Source organism: Zophobas morio, unplaced genomic scaffold, assembly GCF_036711695.1.
Source record: "Zophobas morio isolate AGI-343-1 ecotype UQ-CSIRO unplaced genomic scaffold, CSIRO_AGI_Zmor_V1 ptg000008l, whole genome shotgun sequence".
In the NCBI taxonomy this organism is placed as follows: Eukaryota; Metazoa; Arthropoda; class Insecta; order Coleoptera; family Tenebrionidae; genus Zophobas; species Zophobas morio.
The window spans coordinates 1,304,264-1,327,188 of NW_026972113.1; the positions used below are offsets into that span (position 1 = coordinate 1,304,264).

Consider the following 22,925-nt stretch of genomic DNA (forward strand, 5'->3'; position numbering starts at 1 on the left):
TTTTAGTTTTTTGGGTTTCTCAATTTTCCAATTTTTTAGTTTCTCAAGTTTTTAGATATTTCTTTCAGTTTTGGAATTTTTTCTTATTTCGATTTTTCGACTCTTCGATTTTTGGATTCCTAGATTTTTTGATTTGTGGATTTATTACTTTTTAGATTTTCAATTTTTCGTTTTTTACTTCGATTTCTCAAATTTTCAACTTTCGATATTTTAACTTTTCAGTTTTTTAAATTTTAGGTTTTTCGATTTATCGAGTTTTCAGGTCATCTATATTTCAATTTTTCAATTTTCGGAATTTTTAAATCGAAAAAAATCGAAAATTTAAAAATTCAAAAAATTGAACAATTAAAATATAGAAGAACTGAAAATTCGAAAAATCGAAAAATCTTGAATTTTAACAATTGAAAAATTAAAATTTCGAAAAATTGAAAACTGAGAAATCAAAATATAAACAGCCAATAATTGAAAGTCCATAAGATGAAGAATCGAAAAATCGAAAGATGGAAAAGTCGAAGAAACGAAAAATTGAGAAATTAAAAAATTGGAAAATTGAGAAATCGAAAAACCAATAAAGTAAAGTCGGGAAATGGGAAAATCAAAAATAAAAAATCGGAAAACTGAAAATTTAGCAACGTCAAAATGTGAAAAAATAAAAATACTGAAGAACTGAAAAATCTAAAAATCTAAAATTGAAAACATTGAACAATTAAAATATCGCAAAATTGAAAAATTGAGAAATGCAAACATCAAGAAACAAAAAAAAAATCGAAAATCGAAAATTTAAAAATTCGGAAAATTGGAAAATTGACATATAAAAGAAGTGAAAACTCGAGAATTCGAAAAACCTGGAATTAGAAAAATTGCAAAATTAAATCATCAAAAAGTTAAAAAATTGAGAAATTGAAGAAGTGAGAAATCGAAACTTTAGGAAGTCGAGAAATGGGAAAATGAAAAACTTGCTTCAAAAATTTGAAAAATTGGAATATCGAAACATCGGTTTTTCAATTTTTTTAATTTTCCAATTTTTGGAAATTTCGTTCAATTGTGATTTTTCAGTTTTTCAATTCTTCAATTTTTCGAGAATCGAGTTTTCGAATTTTTTAGTTTCTCGTCTTTTCGATTTTTCGAGTTCTGGATTTTTCGATTTCTCGACTTTACTTTTTGGAATTTCAATTTTTCGTTTTTTAAACTATACACTTTTCAAATTTTCGACTGTTTTATACTTCGATTAAGAACAAGATCGTTAAATATGTTTTAAGTTTCTTGTTCGGAAAAGACGACTCCGTATATTAAGAAAAAATTGACAAGACATAATTTGGGGGACAAATTAAACTTAATAAATGCACAAATTGACCCATTTCCGCTCCAGAAAGGTCAGCTCCAAATTAGCCCTTTTATCAAGCGTGAAAATGTTCATCCGCACGATTGATCAATCACCAAATCCTACTATAAGCTAAACCTGTCAAAATTTCTCCAACCAAAAACAAACACCCTCATAAACAACTCAAGAAATAAATTCCAATCCGATTGAAAACATTTCCAAAATACCTTATCGTGCGTTTTCCTTAACAATCTCCAGACGTGTTTGCCGTCGTAAGTTTGGACCGCGAAAATCAATATCGTCTGTCTGTCTTTTCGGATGAAGCCGTGCCGATATTTGGGCCGAGCCTCCCCTGTCCACCGGTCTTCGAAAACCCTTATCTTTTCAGGGAGTTCCTCTTGGTCAAACTAATCAACGGCGAAAAGGCGACGTTCGAAACTCCCATTTTCGCTGGAAAAAGGGAAAGGACTCTGGACATGCTCATCAAAGACTTGTATTCGGAACACATGGCTGATACCAAAGGGGTGAGTTATTTGTTTAGGAATGTGTTCGTTGGTACAAAAAGGGCGCACGGAATGATATCAGCCTCGGGTTTTGTTTAATTCGGATTTTAACTTTTGCGCGGGATGGGTGGATATTAGTTAATTAAATTAGGGAAATGGGAATTTCGAGTTCGTTGGTGTGGGATTTTTTTAATAAAGGTCGCGATTGCGGTTGTTGGATTGTTTGAAGGGTTAACAGATTTCAGTAACAGATTCTAGGGGTTCAACGGCCTCGAAATGTGTGTTTAAAATGCTGAAATATTTACTTCATCTTAATTACAATGTCATTAGCGAATTAATTACCGTTATTTAGTAATGATTAAATAAAGAAAACGGGTTCAAAGACAGCAAGAAATAATGTTAAAGGGGTTAATGGAAACCCATTTCAGATGTTTCGCATCTAGATTAAAGAAGATGATCTTGATAAACCAGATGAAACGATTTGTTGTCACCTGAGAACTTGTTAGATCTATATGAAGCGATTTGGTTGGTTTGGACTATAATTTCTGCAGGGTCAGATGCAACTATTTTTTTGTTTAACTAATAATTAATTATTTAATTGTGTTTTATACTAGCAAAACATTATTTTATTTTGCATATTTTTATATATCAATCGTTTCGAAAATTTTCCCAAAATTTAAACATTGTCGAGTGAACGAAACACGGCATCCGATAAATTAAAACTGAAGTCTTACTTACCTGTTTTCGGTCCTTTTCGGAAAAATATCCCTCTTCGTTCGTGTTCACAGTACTAATACAGCACATTTTCACTGATATTTATTAATAATAAATTAGAAATTCGTGAAAAGAGCCCTACTTTTAAGCCAAAACGGAGCTCTGATGTTGCTGCCACCAAACCGAAATCAAAACTAAACCCAGAGGACCGAAAAATGTGACGTTTTAGCAGGTAGCTCACGTGACAGTGACGTCATCGTACGTCAGGATGAGTTTCAAAAATTATTTATCCATAGTGTCAACGCAATGTTACAAAACACTAACACTGATGATTTAGTGATGACGCTTATCAAAGAAACGACTAATATCTAAGGTAGAAGTTGCCGAGGAAAAAAAGGAAAATGAAGGAAAAATTTGTTAATAACTTGTCTGCGCATTTGTTCTTATAAATAATAAATTAAATGTAATATATTTTTGTTTCCTTAAGAATATAGAGCTAACAAAGTTAGTTGAGTTACAAAATTCTCTTTTGCTCCACGTTGGCCACCAACGAGCGATTTTTATCATTTTTTTGAAACTTTGCTGGTTTTGAATTTGAATTTTCTGTCCTCGATTGTTGATGCTCAGCAAGAACCACGGGAAGGTCTGGAGCAGATCTCGCTAGGAAAGGAGAGGGCTAGGATTTGTTAATGAGGGATAGAACGTTATACAGTACAATAAAACGGAAATACAATACAAGTACCTACAATCTAGCTACAATACAGAATACACTACAGATACAGATACAATACAAATGCAAAGTTAGTACCCAATCCACCACCGGAAGAAATTGCACCAAAAATTGAGAATGTTGCAAAATGAAAACCCAAGCAAGCACACCGATGGATCTCGGAACGAAATCTATTGGTCGCAGCGCTCACACGCCCAAGGGAGAACCCAGCCGCATAAATCCAAGGCCGTCTGACCTCATCCTTATAGGATGATGCGACCCAGCGTCTAAGGGCCAACAGAACCCCCCCAGACCAAAGCGTCTGACGACATGGAGAATTCAGACTCTGAACCAAAGAATGCACTGTTGCAAAATTAATAAAAAAGCAAGCACACCGATGGAACTCGAAACGAAATCTATAGATCGCAGCGCTCACACGCCCAAGGGAGACGGCAGCCGCATAGATACAGGGCCGACTGACCTCATCCGTTTAGGATGATGAACCTCATCCGTTTAGGATGATGACCCAGCGTCTAAGGGCCAACAGAACCCCCCAGGCCAGAGCGTCTGACGACATGGAGAATTCAGTCTCGGAACCAAAGAATGCACTGTTGCAAAATTAAAACCCAAGCAAATGCACCATGAAAACAAAGCATTTGCACCACTGGAGCTAAATTGGCAAGACCCAAGTTAAGTTAGTAACATACAATATACACTACAAAATGTTTCAATTACAAAAGTTACAATATACAATTCTCCACGTTTGCCGCCAAAGAGCGATGACTTTGCTCGCTCGTTGCTGTTGCCCAGCAAGAACCAAACAATACGAGGAGGTCTGGAGTGCGTCTTGCCATTAAAAGAGAGGACTAAGATTTGATAGCATGCGTGAAGGACACCGTATTTTGTACATTTGGACGCCGTACTATAAAAATGATGCATACGGTATTTTGTGAATTATGAACGCTGTACTTTGTATACTCTAAAGCCGTACTTTATCAGTCCTGAATGCATGCTATTAACAACATATTTAAAAAAAAATCGGGCATTTTTGGAAAAATATCCACTTTCCTTCGTTTTCACAGCACTTAACACAAAACATTTTCGCTAATATTTATTAACAATAAATTAGAAATTCGCTAACACGTGCTACTTTTAATCCAAAACGGAGCTACAGTGTTGCTGCTACCAGCCCGAAATCAAAACTGAACAGAAAGGATCGAAAATGTGACCTTTTATCAGGTAGCTCACGTGACAGTGACGTCATCGTACGTCACGATGAGATTGCAAAAATTATTTTTCACATTTTGGCCGGGAAAATGCACATTTTCGGGGATAATTTAACAATGTTTAAACAAATTGATTTGTTTTTAATAATTTCGGTCTTGTGGGACAACAAGTTTCGGTTTAATTATCTATATATTTATGATTATCATATTTAAACATTATAAGTGATATTAATTATGTTTAAAATTTATTAATTTATATCGTGAAAATGTATAGCTTTGACCACCCGACTTCAATCGTTTCGAAAATTTTCCCAAAATTTAAACATTGTGGTGTGATCGAATCACGGAATCCGATAAATTAAATTCGTGAAAAGAGCTCTATTTTTAAGCCAAAACCGAGTTCCAGTGTTGCTGCTACCAGACCGGAATCAAAACTGAACACAAAGAATCGAAAATGTGCCCTTTTATCAGGTAGCTCACGTGACAGTGACATCATCGTACGTCACGATGAGATTGCAAAAATTATTTTTCATATTTTAGTTCAGAAATTGTACATTTTCGGGGTTAATTTAACAATGTTTAAACAAACTAAATTGTTTTTGCTAACCTCGTGTTCTTAGGTAAATGGATTTCGGTTTAATTATCATATATTCATAGTTATCATATTTAAACATTATGAATTTTATTAATTATGTTTAAATTTTATTTAATTATATCGCGAAAATGTATAGCTTTAACCCACTAACTTCAATCGTTTCGAAAATTTTTCCAAAATTTAAACATTGTCGAATAAACGAATCATGGAATCCGTTAAATTAAAACTGAAGTTTTACTTACCTTGTTTTCGATCCTTTTCGGAAAAATATCCATTTTCGTACGTGTTCACAGCACTAACACAACATATTTTCCGTAATATTTATTAATAATAAACTAGAAATTCGCTAAAACGTTCCACTTTTACGCCAAAATGAAGCGACGATCTTGTCGCCATCAAGCAGAAATTAATACTGAACACAAGGACCCCAAAACGTGACCTTCGGACAGGTAGTTCACGTGACATTGACGTCATCGTACGTCACGATGAGATTGCAAAACTCTGTGCTTTAACGATTTTTAAATGTCTCGATTTTCTAATTTTTCAATTTTTTACTTTCAAAATTTCCAATTTTTCTATTTTTCAATTAATCGATGTTTTGTTTTTCCCATTTCTCGGCTTTCGACTCTTTCGAATCTCCAGTTTTTCTATTTTTTAAGATTTTGAGTTTTCGACTTTATTTTTTTGACTTTTTGATTTCTCAATGTTTCAATTTTCAATTTTTCAGTTTTTAGATATTTTAGTTTTGGGATTTTTTCAGTTTCTCCATTATTCAGTTTTTTTTTTCATTTTTCAATTTTTCCAAATTTCAGTTTATTTGATTAAATTTTTCGATTTTACAATTTCTCAATTTTTAATTTTTCAATTTCTCAATTTCCCGATGTTTCAGTTTTACCAGTGACTATGTATTTAACATCTATACTCACTGGTTTTACGTTTTTTCAATTTCAATTTTTTTCTTCGATTCTTAAATATTTCGATTTCTCATTTTTTCGGTTTTTGGATATTTCAATTTTAAGTTTTCCAGTTTTTCCATTCTTCAGATTTTCTTTCATTTTTAATTTCTCGAAGTTTCAGTTTCGGAATTTTTCAGCTTATTTGATTCAATTTTTCGATTTTACAATTTCTCAATTTTTCAATTTTTCGATTTTCAATTTTTCAATTTCTCAATTTCCCGATGTTTCAGTTTCAGGTTTTTTCATTTTTTTCTTCGATTTTTAAATCTTTCGATTTTTCAATTTTTTAAACTCTCAATTTTTCAATTTTCCTGTTTTTCAATTCTTCGATTTTTCTATTTCTCAGGTTTTTGATTTTTCAATTTTTGCAATTTTTTGAAGGTTTCAGTTTTTCGATTTCTTTATTTTTTTTGTACATTTCAGTTTATCCATTCTTCGGTTTTTCTTTCTTTTTTCAGTTTTTCGATATTTCAGTTTTGGGACTTCAGCGTCGGTTTTTTCTTTTTCGATTTTTAATTTTTCAAATTTAAAAATTTTAGATTTTTCGATTTTTCGATTTTTTGATTTCAGTTTTTCGGTATTTCAATTTTTCAAGTTTTCGAATTTTTCAAATGTTTCGATTTCTTAATCTGTCGATTTTTTCGACTTTCCAGTATTAGATTTTCTGTTTTTCGTTTTTTCAAATTTTCTTTTTCCATTGTTCCGTTATTTCTTTTTTTTATTTTTCCGTTTTTAGATTTTTCGATTTTCCAATTTTTCAACTTTAAATTGCCGTTTTTTCAATTTTGGCCTATTTCGTTTTCTCAAATTTTCGATTTTTTGACTTCATGACTTTTCGATTTCTCGATCTTTTGATTTTTTGAATTTTCCAAATTTTTAAATTTTTTTGTTTCTCGATTTATCGAGGTTTGGATGTTTCGATGTTTTGATTGTTCAATTTTTCGGGTTATCAGTTTTCCAATTTTTGACTTCCCGATTTCTAGATTTTTTGATTTTTCGATTTTTCACTTTTCGGAATTTCGGTTTTTCGATTTTCCAGTCTTTCGATCCCTGGATTTTCAATCATCCGATTTTTCAATTTTTCGATTTTTTAAAGTTTTGTTTTCTCGATTTTTCGTTTTTCGGTTTTTAAATTTTTTAGATTTTTGAATTTTTCATTTTTTCGATTCCACTTTTCGATTTTTAACTACTGGATTTTTCGATGTGTCGATTTTTTTACTTTTTTAATTTTTCATTTTTTCGTTTTTTCGACTTTTTAATTTTTTGTTGTTTTGATTTCCCGATTTCGATTTTTTATTTTCGCTTATTTCCATCTTTCCGTTTTTTCGTTTTATTTTTCGAATTCCCAATTTTTCAATTCCTAACTTTAATTTTATTAAAAACTTTAGATTTTTCAATTTCTTGATTTTTCATGTCAGGTCTTGGATATTGCAATTTTTCCACTTTTCGACTTTCCAGTTTTGGATTTTCGGGGTATCGTTTTTTCAAATTTTTCATTTTTTAAATTTTTCTATTTTTTAATATGTTCATTTCCCAAGATATCGAGTTTTGGATGTTTCGATTTTTCAGTTTTTTGATTCGTTTATAACTTTTGATTTTTTTGGCCTATTTCGGTTTCTCATTTTTTCTATTTTTCCGTTTTTTTCGTTTTTTATTTTCAGTTTTTCGACTTCATGACTTTTAGATTTCTCGATCTTTTGATTTTCCGATTTCTCAATATTTAACTTTTTCAATTGTTTGAATTTTTAAATTTTTTGATTTCTCGATTTACCGAGATTTGGATGTTCGATGGTTTGATTGTTCAATTTTATCAATTTTTCAATTTTTAACTTTTCAATTTCTCACTATTTTGGTTTTTCGATATCTCGATTTTTCGATTTTTCACTTTTCGGAATTTTGGTTTTTCGATTTTCCAGTTTTTCGATGTTCCGATTTTTAAATTTAGGAGTTTTGTTTTCTCGATTTTTCGTTTTTCGGTTTTTAAATTTTAGATTTTTTAATTTTCCGTTTTTTCGATGTTCGACATTGCGACTTTTGACTACCGGATTTTTCGATGTGTCGATTTTGTTAGTTTTTCGATTTTTCAGTTTTTCGTTTTTTCGAATTTTTAATTTTTCCTTGTTTTGATTTCCCGATTTCGATTTCTTATTTTCGCTTATTTCCATCTTTCCGTTTTTTCGTTTTATTTTTCGAATTTCCAATTTTTCAATTCCTAACTTTTCGTTTTTTCGATTATGGCCTGTTTCGGTCTCTCAATTTTTCGATTTTTCGACTTCTCGATCTTTTGATCTTTCTATTTGTCAATATTTAATTTTTTCAATTGTTTCAGTTTTTAAATTTTTGATTTCTGGATTTATCAATTTTTCAATTTTCGACTTTTCGATTTTTCGATCTCTTGATTTTTTTAGATTTTTTACTTTTCGGATTTTTGGTTTTTCGATTTTCTAGTGATGCAACTCTTGAGTTATTCTCTAAAATAAATTGACTGATTCAAAATTGGGCGTATTTTGGATATTTTTGAACATTTCAAAGGACGATTCTGGAAAAAAACCATTGGATTTATCGAAGAAATGAAAGCGGATATGACTTGTGGGGCCCGAAATCTACAAGAAAATGTATTTAGTGAAATTTTGAAAATTCCTGTTGGTTTATTTTTGAAAGAGTTCGAAACAATCTTGGAGACATTTTTTTTAGTTGAAAAGGTGTCTATTATTGTGAGAGAATTTAGTGGCCCTTGATGTTTTTTTTTTTAATTTGAAAAGATCTAGGAGCTACTGGTGCCGTTTTTTTGAAAGATAGTGAAAAAATCTTGTGAGCCATTGAAACCTTTTTTTTTTATTTTAATAGATCTTAGGGACTCCTGGTGGTTATTTTTTTAAAGAATCTTAAACAATCTTGAGAGCGCTAGTGTTCTTTTTTAGTAGATTGTGCAAAAATCTTGTGGACTCTTGGTGTTTAATTCATTCTTAATTTTAAAAAAATCTTGAAAAAATCTTGTGTCTTGTTTTTGAAAAAAAATTAAAAGATATCCAAAATCTTGATGTTTTAAATTTGAAAAAATTTTGGCTCCCTCTAATAAGTACACTTTTTAAAGGAATGTGAAACAATCTTTGAAATTCATCTTGTTTTTTGGAAAATTGTGAAAGAATCTTGTGTTCTTTTTTTAATTTGAAAAGATCTAGGAGCTGTTGGTGTGTTTTTTTTTGGAGATCGTGAAAAAATCTCCATTTTTTTTAATTTTAATAGATCTTAGGGGCTCCTGATAGTTATTTTTTTAAAGAATTTGAAACAATCTTGAGCGTGCTTATTGTTCTTTTTTGGTAGATTATGCTAAAATCTTGTGGACTCTTGGTATTTAATTCAATTTTAATTTAAAAAAAATCTTGAAAAAATCTTGTGTCTTGTTTTTGAAAAAAAATTAAAAGATATCCAAAATCTTGATGTTTTAAATTTGAAAAAATTTTGGCCCCCTCTAGTAAGTACACTTTTTAAAGGAATGTGAAACAATCTTTGAAATTCATCTTGTTTTTTGGAAAATTGTAAAAGAATCTTGTGTTCTTTTTTTAATTTGAAAAGATCTAGAAGCTATTGGTGTGTTTTTTTGGGAGATCGTGAAAAAATCTCCTTTTTTTTTAATTTTAATAGATCTTAGGGGCTCCTGATAGTTACTTTTTTAAAGAATTTGAAACAATCTTGAGAGTGCTTATTGTTCTTTTTTGGTAGATTATGCTTGTGGACTCTTGGCATTTAATTCATTTTTAATTTAAAAAAATCTTGAAAGAATCTTGTGACTTGTTTTTGAAAAAAATTGAAAAGATATCCAAAATCTTGATGTTTTGAATTTGAAACAATTTTGGCTCCATCTGGTAGGTGCAATTTTTAAAAGAATGTGAAACAATCTTTGAAATTCATCTTGGTTTTTAGAAAATTGTGGAAGAATCTTGTGAGTTATCGAAAAATTGATAGCGGATATGACTTCTGGGGCTCGAAATCTACAAGAAATTGTATTAAGTGAAATTTCGAAAATTTTGTTGAAAATTGGTCGTATTTTGCATATTTTTATATATTTCAAAGGACGATTCTGGAAGAACCATTGAAGTTATCGAAGAAATGAAAGCGGATATGACTTCTGCTGCCCGAAATTTACAAGAAAATGTATTTAGTGAAATTTCGAAAATTTTGTCGAAAATTGGACGAAAATTGGGAGTGTTTTGCATATTTTTGAACATTTCAAAGGACGATTCTGGAAAAACCATTGGAGTTATCGAAGAAATGAAAGCGGATGTGACTTCTGCGGCTCGAAATCTACATGAAAATGTATTTAGTAAAATTCACGTGGGCGGCTATCACGCTTGATTAATTCGTGAAACGGAAACCCGATTTCATTGTCAAGGATTAGAGGAATAAACGAAGCGTGAAATGGGGATATTTAAAAAAAATACCGCTTGTTTTGACGGAGGCACTAAATTCGAGATTATGAAGTTCGAAATGAAATTATACAGAAAATAACATCATACTATGGGAGTAACTGAGATTTGCGAGCACAAAAGAGTAGGGAAGGCTTCATTTTGTGTACACAGCAATTTGTTATTCAAATGAAATTTTATAAGTGTAGACGTCTGCAGGCTTCTTTGGAGAATAACGAGAGTGCTGAAAGCGAATTACGGGACTTCACAGCTTGTGTAACTCTGTTTGTTTTAGAGGAAAAAAAGTAACGGAAAATTACCGGTCAATAATTTATTATTCATTTGTATTCATTAACAATAATGAAGTAATAATAATCACACTGGTCAAAGTTTGTTTTCACAGTGGGTCAAGGCGACAAAAACAATCCATTTCGATGCGCTTATCGGCTTCAATTGTTGTGACAAATTTGTTTTTATTGTGTGCGGGTTTAATCAATACTGGCTTGACTAACACCTACAAACAATACATGTAGTTGTTGCTCGAACTAGTCAGATCAGAGTCAACGATTTTCATAGTTGTCGTTTTTCTAGCCAATGCTAAACCGGCGTGCTTTTTCCGACGTCCTCGCCGACGCCCCCCGCAGCACCCGGCTCAAGGAAGACTCCCGACAGATCGAGTTCGTCCGCATCGGTCAGGCTCTTAAACTTGAAGCAATAGTTCGTGGCGATGCGCCAACAAGTCAAGCATCGGCCACATGCTCAGGAACCGTCTTCAGGAAGAGCCCCTGGGAGCCCAACTGTTTCTATCCCGTGTTCCCGGACTACCGGATAACCTGCGCCGACTCCTGGAACGAAAACAAACTCGTTATCGCCACCGAAGAAGGGACTTTCGTCGTGGAAGGTCAGAAGTCGTTGCTTCCAATTACCGTCGATTACTTTAATTTTGTTTCCTCGAAATAGAAACGGGAGTTTATCGCTGAATAAACAGTTTGCGGGGTTGATTTTTATTGAACGTGTTTAAAAAGGGTCATTCGTCTTCGGGTTTTATCGCGGAGTTCGGGACGTAGTTTATGGGAATGGGGGAAGTTGGAGTTTAGCTAACTTCGTGATAGGCAATTGGGAATTGTTGGATCAAATTTGAATCGGTTTTCTCTTTGAGGGATTACTTATGTACACGGTTTTGGGAAGGGTGTTTAGATATTCGTGTTTTAGTTGAGTGTTAAGCGGCGGTTGAACTGTGGAATCACACTTGGAATGGGTTCGCGCTTAGGGAAATGAGGGTGCAGAGAAGGGGTGGCGAGAATTTCTACCGCATTCCATAAATATTACTAACATGGTTATTGCTAATCTAGACCTTACCTGCGGCTCCCCCGGTCTGCGTCAGAACTGACTGCTAGATGATGGGAGCCACAGGTAAATTATAATTATGAAATAATTCGTCGCCTGAGTACTTCTTTGAACTAGAGACCAATTTTATAAACTCTGGATTAATCGATTTTTCAGGTTTTTAATTTCTCAGTTTTTGGATATTTCAGTTTTGGTGTTTCAGTTTTTTTCATTTTTCAATTTTTGGAAATTTCATGATTTTTAATTTTGCGATTTCTCAGTTTTCCAATGTTTCGATTTTACGTTTCTCCTTTTTGTCATTTTCAATTTCACGACTTTTAAATATGTGGTTTTTGACTTTTTGATTTCCCAATTTTTCAATTTTTAATTTCTCAGTTTTCGGATATTTTAGTTTTGAGATTTTTCAGTTTCTCCATTCTTCAGTTTTTCTTTTATTTTTCAATTTTTCGAAATTTCAGCTTTTTGATTTTTTAGAATGTTTATTACTTAATTTTTCGACTTTACAATTTCTCATTTTTTTCAATTTCTCGCTTTTCACATTTTCTCTTCAATTTAACTAGTTTTAAATAATAATTTTTCAATTAATCAATATTTTGTTTTTCCCATTTCTTGAATTTCGATTGTTTCGATTTTGCAGTTTTTCAATTCTTCAATTTTTCTACTTTTTAAGGTTTAGATTCTTTACTTTTTGATTTTTCGATTTCTCAATTTTTCAATTTTTTAATTTCTCAGTTTTTGGATTTTTCATTTCTTCTTTCATTTTTCAATTTCCCGATATTTCAGTTTTCGGATTTTTCAGTTTATTTATTATTAAATTTTTGGATTTTACAATATCTGAATTTTTCAATCTCACGATTGCAATTTTTCGATTTCTTAAATTTCCGACGTTTCAATTTTACGTTTTTCCTTTTTCCCCTCTTCAATTTTAAGATTTTTAGATATGTTTTTTTGCAATTTTTCAAATTGTACTCTTATAAATCCCCAGTTTTTCGATTTTTCATTTCGTCAGTTTTTCAATTTTTCAATTTTTTTAGGTTTTTGATTTTTCAATTTTTCAATATTTTAAGGTTTTGAATTTCGACTTCACTTTTTTGAATTTTTGATTTCTTAATTTTTTAATATTTTATTTTTTAAGTTTTGAGATTTTTCAGTTTTTCCATCTTTCAGTTTTTCAAAATTTCGGTTTTTGGGATTTTTCAGATTATTTAATTTCAATTTCTAAATTTTCAATTTTTTGATTTCTCAACTTTCCGATGATTTAATTTTACGTTTTTTCAATTTTTCTCTCGAATTTAACGATTTTTAAATATTTCGATTTTCTAATTTTTCAATTTTTGACTTTCAAAATTCTCAATTTTTCTATTTTTCAATTAATCGACGCTTTGTTTCTCCCATTTCTCGACTTTCAACTGTTTCGAATTTCTAGTTTTTCAATTCTTCAATTTTTCTATTTTTTAAGGTTTTGAGTTTTCGAGTTTTTTTTTTTTTGACTTTTTGACTTCTCAATCTTCCAATTTTCTATTTTTTTAGTTTTGGGATTTTTTCAGTTTCTCCATTCTTCAGTTTTTCTTTAATTTTTCAATATTTCGAAATTTCAGTTTTGGAATTTTTCAGATTATTTATTAATAAATTTTTCGATTTTACAATTTCTCAATTTTCCAATTTTTGACTTATCAAAATTGTCAATTTTTCGATTTTTTAATTAATCGATGTTTTGATTTCCCATTTCTTAATTTTCAACTGTTTCGATTTTCCAGTTCCATTTCTCAATTTTCCAATTTTTTAATTTCTCAGTTTTTGGATATTTCAGTTTCTGGATTTTTCAGTCTATCTTTCATAATTCAATTTTTCGAAATTTCAGTTTTGGGATTTTTCAGTTTATTTATTATTAAATTTTTTGATTTTACAATTTTGCTCAATTTTTCAAAAATCACGATTTTCAATTTTTCGATTTCTCAATTTCACGTTTTTCCTATTTTTCTCGGCTTCAATTTTACGACTGTTAAATATTTGGTTCTTGCAATTTTTCAAATTTGACTTTTATGAACTTTCAGTTTTTGGATTTTTCAGTTTTTGGATATCTCAAGTTTTTCCATTCTTCAGATTTTCTATCATTTTTCAATTTTTCGAAATTTCATTGTGGCGATTTTTCAGATTATTTATGCTTCAATTTTTCGATTTTACAATTTCGATTTTCAATTTTTCAATTTCTCAATTTCCCGATGTTTTAGTTTTACGTTTTTTTAATTTTTTCTTCGATTTTTTAAATATTTCTCATTTTCAATTTTTTTATTTCTGATTTTCTAAATTCTCAGTTCTTCTAGATTTTTCGATAAGTCGATTTTTCTACTTTTTGGATTTTTAAATTTTATATTTTTCAATTTTTTGATATTTTAGTTTTTCAGTTTTATTAAAAACTTTTCGATTTTTCATGTCAGTTCTTGGATATTTCAATTTTTCAACTTTTTGAATTTTTTAAAAGTTTCGACTTTCCAGTTTTGGATTTTCAGTTTATCGTTTTTTCAAATTTTCGATTTTTTAATTTTTCTTTTTTTTAATTTTTCTATTTTTTAATATTTTGATTTCCCAAGATATCGAGATTTGGTTGTTTCAATATTTTGATTTTTCAGTTTTTTGATTTTTTTGGTCTATTTCGGTTTCTCATTTTTTCTATTTTTCAGTTTTTCGACTTCATGACTTTTAAATTTCTCGATCTTTTGATTTTCCGATTTCTCAATACTTAATTTTTCAGTTTATTTATTATTAAATTTTTTGATTTTAAAATTTTGCTCAATTTTTCAAAACTCTCGATTTTCAATTTTTCGATTTCTCAATTTCACGTTTTTCCAATTTTTCTCTTCTTGCAATTTTTCAAATTTGATTTTTTTGAACTTTCAGTTTTTCGATTTTTCAGTTATTCAGATCTTTAATTTTTAAATATTTTTTGGTATTTGATTTTTCAGTTTTTCAATTTTTTAATTTTTCAGTTTTTGGATATATCGATTTCGAGTTTTTCCAGTTCTTCCATTCTTCAGATTTTCTTTCATTTTCCAATTTTTCGAAATTTCAGCTTTGGAATTTTTCAAATTATTTATGCTTCAATTTTTCGATTTTACAATTTCGATTTTCAATTTTTCAATTTCTCAATTTCCCGATGTTTTAGTTTTATATTTTTTCAATTTTTTCTTCTATTTTTAAACATTTCTATTTTTCCATTTTTTAATTTCTGACTTTCTAAATTCTCAATTTTTCGATTTTCCTGTTTTTCAATTCTCTAATTTTTCGATTTTTCAAGTTTTCGATTTTTCGATTTCTCTATTTTTTAATTTTTCTTTCTTTTTTCAATTTTTAGATTTATGGAGTTCGATTTTTGACTTCTGGATTTTTCGATACTTCGATTTTTCTACTTTTTCGAATTCTAAATTTTTTTTTCGATTTTTAAATTTAGGAGTTTTGTTTTCCCGATTTTTCGTTTTTCGGTTTTTAAACTTTAGATTTTTGAATTTTTCATTGTTTTGATTTCCCGATTTTGATTTTTTATTTAAGCTTATTTCGATTTCTCAGTTTTTCCATGTTTCCGTTTTTTCGTTTTATTTCTCGAATTTCCAATTTTTCGACTTCTAACTTTTCGTTTTTCCGATTTTGGCTTGTTTCGGTTTCTCAATTTTTCGATTTTTCGACTTAATGACTTTTCGACTTCTCGATCTTTTGACTTTCGATTTCTCAATACTTCTTTTTTTTCAATTTTTCGAGTTTTTAAATTTTTGATTTCTCGTTTATCGATTTTTCAAAAATTGGAAAATTGAGAAATCCAAAAAACTAAAAATCCAAAGTCGAAAAATCGTAAACTTAAAAAATTGAAAAAGTCGAAAACTGAATTATTGAAAATTGAGACACCAAAAAAACCTTTCGAAAAATTGAAGAATCAAACAAAAGTTTAAAAAACGAAAAATTGAAAGTCTAGAGAATAAAAAGTCCAGAACTAGAAAAATCGAAAAGTAAAAATACTAAAAAATTCCAAAACTCAAATATCGAAAATTGAAAAATCGAAAAACCGAAAAATAAAAAAATTGAACGAAATATCCAAAAATTGGGAAATTAAAAAATTGAAAATTTGAGAAATAAAAAAATCGAAAAAGTAAAGTTGAGAAATGGCAAACTTAAAAAATCGAAAAATTGAAAAATCAAAAGACCGAAAAATCGAAAAATTGAAGAATTGAAAAATCGAAATTTTGGGATGTCGACAAATGGGAAAATAAAAAAAATACTTCAGAAATCGGAAAACTGAAAATTTAGAAACATCAAAACTTGAAAAAATTGAAAAATCGTATCATGGAAACATCGGAAAATCGGATTTCGATTTTTTATTTTCGCTTATTTCGATTTCTCAGTTTTTCCATCTTTCCGTTTTTTCGTTTTATTGTTCGAATTTTCAATTTTTCAACTTTTAATTTTGACTTTCGATTTCTCAATACTTCTTTTTTTCAATTTATCGAGTTTTTAAATTTTTGATTCCTCGATTTATCGATTTTTCAATTTTTAACTTTTCGATTTCTCGATCTTTTGATTTTTTTCGATTTTTTAGTTTTCGGATTTTTGGTTTTACGGTTTTCCAGCTTTTCGATGTTTCAATTTTCAATTATCGGATTTTTCAATTTTTCGATTTTTTAAATTTTTGAGTTTTAATTTCTCGATTTTTCGTTTTTCGGTTTTTAAATTTACGATTTTTTATGTTTGGATTTCTTGACATCTTTTTCGGTTTTAAAGTTTCTCAATTTTTGAAGTTCTTGATTTACGATTTCTATATTTAGTTTTCATTTTATACTTCTTCGTTTTTACATTTTTGATTTTTCAATTTTACAATTTTTCGATTTTTACTTTTTTTCCGAAAACTTGAGAGAAATCGAAACATTTTAAAATTGGAAGAACTGAAAAATCCGAAAAAATTGAAAAGCCGAAAAACTGAAAAAACATTGAAAAACTAAAACTCGAAATATTGGAAAACCCAAAAATTGTAAAATCGCAAAATTATAGAATCGTCAAAATTGTAAAGTCGAAAAACTGTAACTGAACGCTTAGAATCCGTAAATAAGTTAATTTCCAAATTTAAACTTTCCTCATTAGAACTCCGGGAATGAAATTCCACCACTATTCAGTCGTTGTCACCGCACCTGAACACGATACTTTCACCAAGAAATTATCATAACAAATCCACTTTTCCAGCTCCTTCCTGAATAAAAACGACACTGTTTCCTTTAAAAATTCCCTCATCATAAATTCTCCGCCTCACAATTCTTCCAAAAACAAAGTTAAGCCGCTTTAATTTTTTCCCTCTCTTCTCCATTTAAATTAGCACGAAAGCACAATTTTTTTTGTGTGAATCGTTGCATTTCCGGTTGCATTTTTGCGCTCGAAAAGCCATTATTTAACTCCTCTAGACCGTATGCAATTACCGTCCTGATAAGTATCGACCGAAAAGCTAACGCGTCATTGTTTCGCATCTTTTGAAAAGTGAGTATATTGCAATTCGTTCTAAACAATCGTCTTTAATACGAACAAAGCCCATCTAACAAAGCAATAAAAGTTTCATCGACTTCGTATGGCGCTGACAACTGGCAAATCTTTTGCTTTGTACTTTGTTGAAGCAATTGCTTCCTCGACAGCTTTATGTCGACGTTAAGTGAAAGAACGATTTTATGCCGTTTTTAAAGCGATAATAATTCTGATTTATTTTTTAATAGACGGCACTTCCCACCACCAAATTTTCGACCGGTCCTTGCAAGTGAGGCAACTGAGTGTGGTGGAGGCCCACGGAATCCTGCTGCTGAGGGCGGCACACTCGAGCAAAGAGTCAAACAGAATCTACATCTTCAGACTTTCCAATATCGAATCTTTGGACGCTTCTAAAACCCGTTCGAACGTCAAAGGGCAGCGATTAGAAAGGACCAGAGGGACAAATTTGTACTCCATTTCTCGCTCAGGTGGGTACCTTTCCGGAAAAATTAGTCGACAATTTCTTTTGTTTCGTAAAGAGCGAACTTAGCTTTCAAATTAGCCCCTTCAACACACTTTGATTTAATTATAAAGTTAAATTAAACAGGCGGTGTATAGGTGGGCTTCTTCGATTACGACATTTTATTGGGAGTTAAGTGTTATTGGAAACTCCCGGATTTGCATTTATATTTACGGGAGTCGGAAAGAATAAGATAAAAAAGCCCGGTGTTTGGAAACTCATTAATTGTGTTAGGTTTGATCCCTTGCGAGTAGTGCAGCCGACAAGTTTTAATTGAAATTTGAATTCCTTTGTCCGAACGCTTGGATGGCTAGGAATTGCTTACCACGAACTGGAACTCTTTGTTTCGGGCTTGAGCTTAATATACTTTACGCGTTTTCAAGCAGCGGTGTAGACTTTCAGGAAATTTCTAAAAGATTGTCTTCCAGGAGGAGGAAGGCTGAGGATGTGCGTGGCCATAGGGCGTCGGTTGCAGATGTACCAGTGGAAGCACTCGGCTGCGTGGACTACGTGGTGCGCCCCCAATGATAACGACACCGTGGAAGGTTTCTCCTTCTATTGGGTGAGTACACGTTTGTCGGATTGTGTTTTCGTCTGTCTGTCTGTCTACTGTCTGTCCGGAGTAATACTTGCTAAAATAAGACCGATTTCTCGATTTCCCAAAGTTTCGATTTCTCATTCCTTCAATTCTTCAATTTTTTGAGTTTTCAGGTTTTCGATTTTTCAATTTTCCAATTTTTATATTTCTCGATTTTTTGGATATTTCTCAATGTTTCAACTTTTTGATGATTTAATTTTGCAATTTTTAAAATTCTAGATTTTTCCATTTGTCGAGTTTTCAGTTCTTTATTTCCATTTTTCAATTTTCCGAATTTTTAAATTTTCGATTTTCCAATTTTTCAATTCTTCCAAATTTTTTCAAATTTTGACGTTGCTACATTTTCAGTTTTCCGATTTCTCAATTTTCCAATTTTTGAATTTCTCAATTTTGGGTATTTATATCAGTTTTGGAATTTTCCAATATTTCGATTCGTCGATTTTTCGATTTTTCGAATTCTGAATTTTTTCGACTGTTTTATATTTCCACTTCTCACTTTTTCAACCTTTCAATTTTTAATTTTTCAATTTTTATAATTCTAGAATTTTCGATTTCTCGAATTTTCAGTTCTTCTAAATTAAAATTTTTCATTTTTCGAATTTTTAAATTTTCGATTTCTCGATTTTCCTGTTTCATGATACGACTTCGCTATTTTTGTCCTCTCCAATTTTACGATTTTTAAAAATTTGTTTTTTTCAATTTTTCAAATGTTGATATTTTTGTATTGTCAGTTTTCAGATTTCTGAAGCAATTTTTTCATTTTTTCGGTTTCTCAATTTTCCAATTTTTTATTTTCTTGATTTTTTGGATATTTCTATCAGTTTTCTGGATTTTTTGATTTCTCGATTCTTTTTATTTTTTGGATTTTCAATTTTTCGTTAAACTTTAGATTTTTAAATTTTTCGCCTGTTTTATACTTCGATTTCTCAATTTTTCACCTTTTTGATGATTTAATTTTGCAATTTTTTAAATTCTAGGTTTTTCGATTTTTTGAGTTTTCACTTCTTTTATATTTCAATTTTCCAATTTCCCGAATTTTTAAGTTTTAGATTTTCGAATTTTTTTTCTGATTTCTCGATTTTTCAATATTGCTATATTTTAATTGTTCAATGTTTTAAATTTTCGATTTTTTAAATTTTCGATTCCTCCAAATTTCTATTTTCCAATTTTTCAAACTTTGACGTTGCTACATTTTCAGTTTTCCGATTTCTCAGTTTCTCGATTTTTGGATATTTCTTTCAGCTTTGGAATTTTTCAACATTTCAATTTATCGACTTTGCGATTTTTGGACACCTGGATTTTTTGATTCTCGATTTTTTTTATTTTTTGGATTTTCAATTTTTCGTTAAACTTTAGATTTTTCAATTTTTCCACTGTTTTATATTTCGATTTCTCAATGTTTCAACTTTTTGATGATTTAATTTTGCAATTTTTAAAATTCTACATTTTTCGATTTTTCGAGTTTTCAGTTCTTTATTTCCATTTTTCCATTTTCCGAATTTTTAAATTTTCGATTTTCCAATTTTTCAATTATTCCATATTTCTATTTTCCAATTTTTCAAATTTTGACATTACTACATTTTCAGTTTTCCGATTTCTCGATTAATCTATTTTTGATTTTACCATTTCTCGATTTCTCAAAGTATCGATTTTTCGGTTTCTCAATTCTTCGATTATTCCATTTTTCGATTTCTCAATTTTCCCATTTTTGAATTTCTCAATTTTGGATATTTATATCAGTTTTGGAATTTTCCAATATTTCGATTCGTCGATTTTTCGATTTTTCGACTTCTGGATTTTTTGATTTTTTATTTTTTTGATTTTCAGTTTTTCGTTTTTAAACTTTAGATTTTTCAATTTTTCGACTGTTTTATATTTCCTCTTCTCAATTTTTCAACTTTTCAATTTTTATAATTCTAGAATTTTCGATTTCTCAAATTTTCAGTTCTTCTAAATTTAAATTTTTCATTTTTCGAATTTTTAAATTTTCGATTTCTCGATTTTCCTGTTTCATGATACGACTTCTCTATTTTGTCCTCTCCAATTTTACGATTTTTTGAAATTTCGATATTCCAATTTTTCAAATGTTCCGATTTTTGAGGCAAGTTTTTCATTTTCCCATTTCTCGACTTCCCAAAGTTTCGATTTCTCACTTCTTCAATTCTTCAATTTTTTAAGCTTACGATTTTTCGGCTTGACTTTTTTAGTTTTTCGGTTTCTCAATTTTCCAATTTTTTATTTTCTTGATTTTTTGGCAATTTTCAACTTTTCGATTTTTGGACACCTGGATTTTTTGATTTCTCGATTTTTTTATTTTTGGGATTTTCAATTTTTCGTTAAACTTTAGATTTTTCAATTTTTCGAATGTTTTCTACTTCAATTTCTCAATTTTTCAACTTTTTGATGATTTAATTTTGCAATTTTTCTAATTCCAGGTTTTTCGATTTCTCGAGTTTTCACTTCTTTTATATGTCAATTTTCCAATTTTCCGAATTTTTTAATTTTCGATTTTCGCATTTTTTTTTGTTTCTTGATGTTTGCATTTCTCGATTTTTCAATTTTGCGATATTTTAATTGTACAATGTTTTAAATTTTAGATTTTTCGATTTTTCAGTTCTTCAGTATTTTTATTTTTTCGCATTTTGACGTTGCTAAATTTTCAGTTTTCCGATTTTTTATTTTTGATTTTCCCATTTCTCGACTTTGCTTTATTGGTTTTTAGATTTTTCAATTTTTCAATTTTTTAATTTCTCAATTTTTCGTTTCTTCGACTTTTCCATCTTTCGATTTTTCGATTTTTCGTCTTATGGACTTTCAATTATTGGCTGTTTATATTTCGATTTCTCACTTCTTCAATTCTTCAATTTTTTACGCTTAAGATTTTTCGACTTGACTTTTTTAGTTTTTCGGTTTCTCAATTTTCCAATTTTTTATTTTCTTGATTTTTTGGATATTTCTATCAGTTTTCTGGATTTTTTGATTTCTCGATTTTTTTTATTTTTTGGATTTTCAGTTTTTCGTTAAACTTTAGATTTTTAAATTTTTCGACTGGTTTATACTTCGATTTCTCAATTTCTCAACTTTTTGATGGTTTAACTTTGCAATTTTTCTAATTCCAGGTTTTTCGATTTCTCGAGTTTTCACTTTTATATGTCAATTTTCCAATTTTCCGAATTTTTAAATTTTCGATTTTCGAATTTTTTTTTTTTGTTTCTTGATGTTTGCATTTCTCGATTTTTCAATTTTGCGATATTTAAATTGTTCAATGTTTTTAATTTTAGATTTTTCGATTTTTCAGTTCTTCAGTATTTTTATTTTTTCACATTTCGACGTTGCTAAATTTTGAATTTTCCGATTTTTTATTTTTGATTTTCCCATTTCTTGACTTTGCTTTATTGGTTTTTCGATTTCTCAATTTTCCAATTTTTTAATTTCTCAATTTTTCGATATTTCTTCTAGTTTTGGCATTTCTCAATATTTCGTTTCTTCGATTTTTCATCTTATGGACTTTCAATTATTGGCTGTTTATATTTCGATTTCTCAGTTTTTCAATTTTTAGAAAAATTAATTTTTCAATTTTTAAAATTCAAGATTTTTCGATTTCTCGAATTTTCAGTTCTAAGTATATTTTAATTTTTGAATTTTTGAATGTTTAAATTTTCGATTTTTCAATTTTTTGAGAATTAAAAAATTTCGAGAATTGAAAAATTGAAATATAGAAGACCTGAAAACTCGATAAATCGAAAAACCTAAAATTTAAAAAACTGAAAAGCTAAAATATCGAAAGTTGAAAATTTGAGAAATCGAAGTAAAAAACGAAAAATGAAAAATCCAAAAAGTAATAAATCCACAAATCAAAAAATCTAAGAATCCAAAAATCGAAGAGTCGAAAAATCGAAATACATAATTAAAAATCCCAAAACTGAAAGAAATATCTAAAAAATTAAAAAATTGTAAAATTGAGAAATCCAAAAACTAAAAAACCAAAGTCGAAAAATCGTAAACTTAAAAAATTGAAAAAGTCCAAAACTGAAATATTGAAAAATTGAAACACCCAAAAAACCTGAAAATTCGAAAAATTGAAAAATCAAAAAAAAAGTTAAAAAAAATAATCCGAAGAGTAAAAAGTCGAGAAATCGAAAAATCCAGAACTAGAAAAATCGAAAAATCGAAATACTAAAAAATCCCAAAACTCAAATATCGAAAATTCAAAAATCGAAAAACCAAAAAATCACAAAATTGAACGAAATATCCAAAAATTGGATATCAAAAAAGCAAAGTTGAGAAATCGCAAACTTAAAAACTCTAAAAATTGAAAAATCAAAAGTTCGAAAAATTGAAGAATTGAAAAATCGAAATTTTGGGATGCCGAGAAATGGGAAAATAAAAAAAATACTTCAGAAATCGGAAAACTGAAAATTTATATACGTCAAAACTTGAAAAAGTTGAAAAATCGTATCATTGAAACATCGGAAAATTTGAGAAATCGAAAAATTAAAAAATCGAGGAGTCGAAAATTTGAAAAATAGAAATATTG

At 29.4% G+C, this 22,925-nt stretch overlaps 1 protein-coding gene across 5 annotated transcripts in view; it reads left to right on the forward strand.

Annotated features, from left to right (window-relative positions):
* Nucleotides 1-22,925, forward strand: part of LOC135124988 (GTPase-activating Rap/Ran-GAP domain-like protein 3) — a 223,287-nt gene that overhangs the window by 179,269 nt on the left and 21,093 nt on the right. For all 5 annotated transcript variants that reach the window (XM_064050239.1, XM_064050242.1, XM_064050240.1 and 2 more), the window contains 4 exons: nucleotides 1,580-1,845; nucleotides 11,022-11,331; nucleotides 17,519-17,758; nucleotides 18,219-18,352. In XM_064050239.1, coding sequence (XP_063906309.1) covers nucleotides 1,580-1,845; nucleotides 11,022-11,331; nucleotides 17,519-17,758; nucleotides 18,219-18,352 — 950 coding nt within the window. The remainder of the gene's footprint in view (nucleotides 1-1,579; nucleotides 1,846-11,021; nucleotides 11,332-17,518; nucleotides 17,759-18,218; nucleotides 18,353-22,925) is intronic.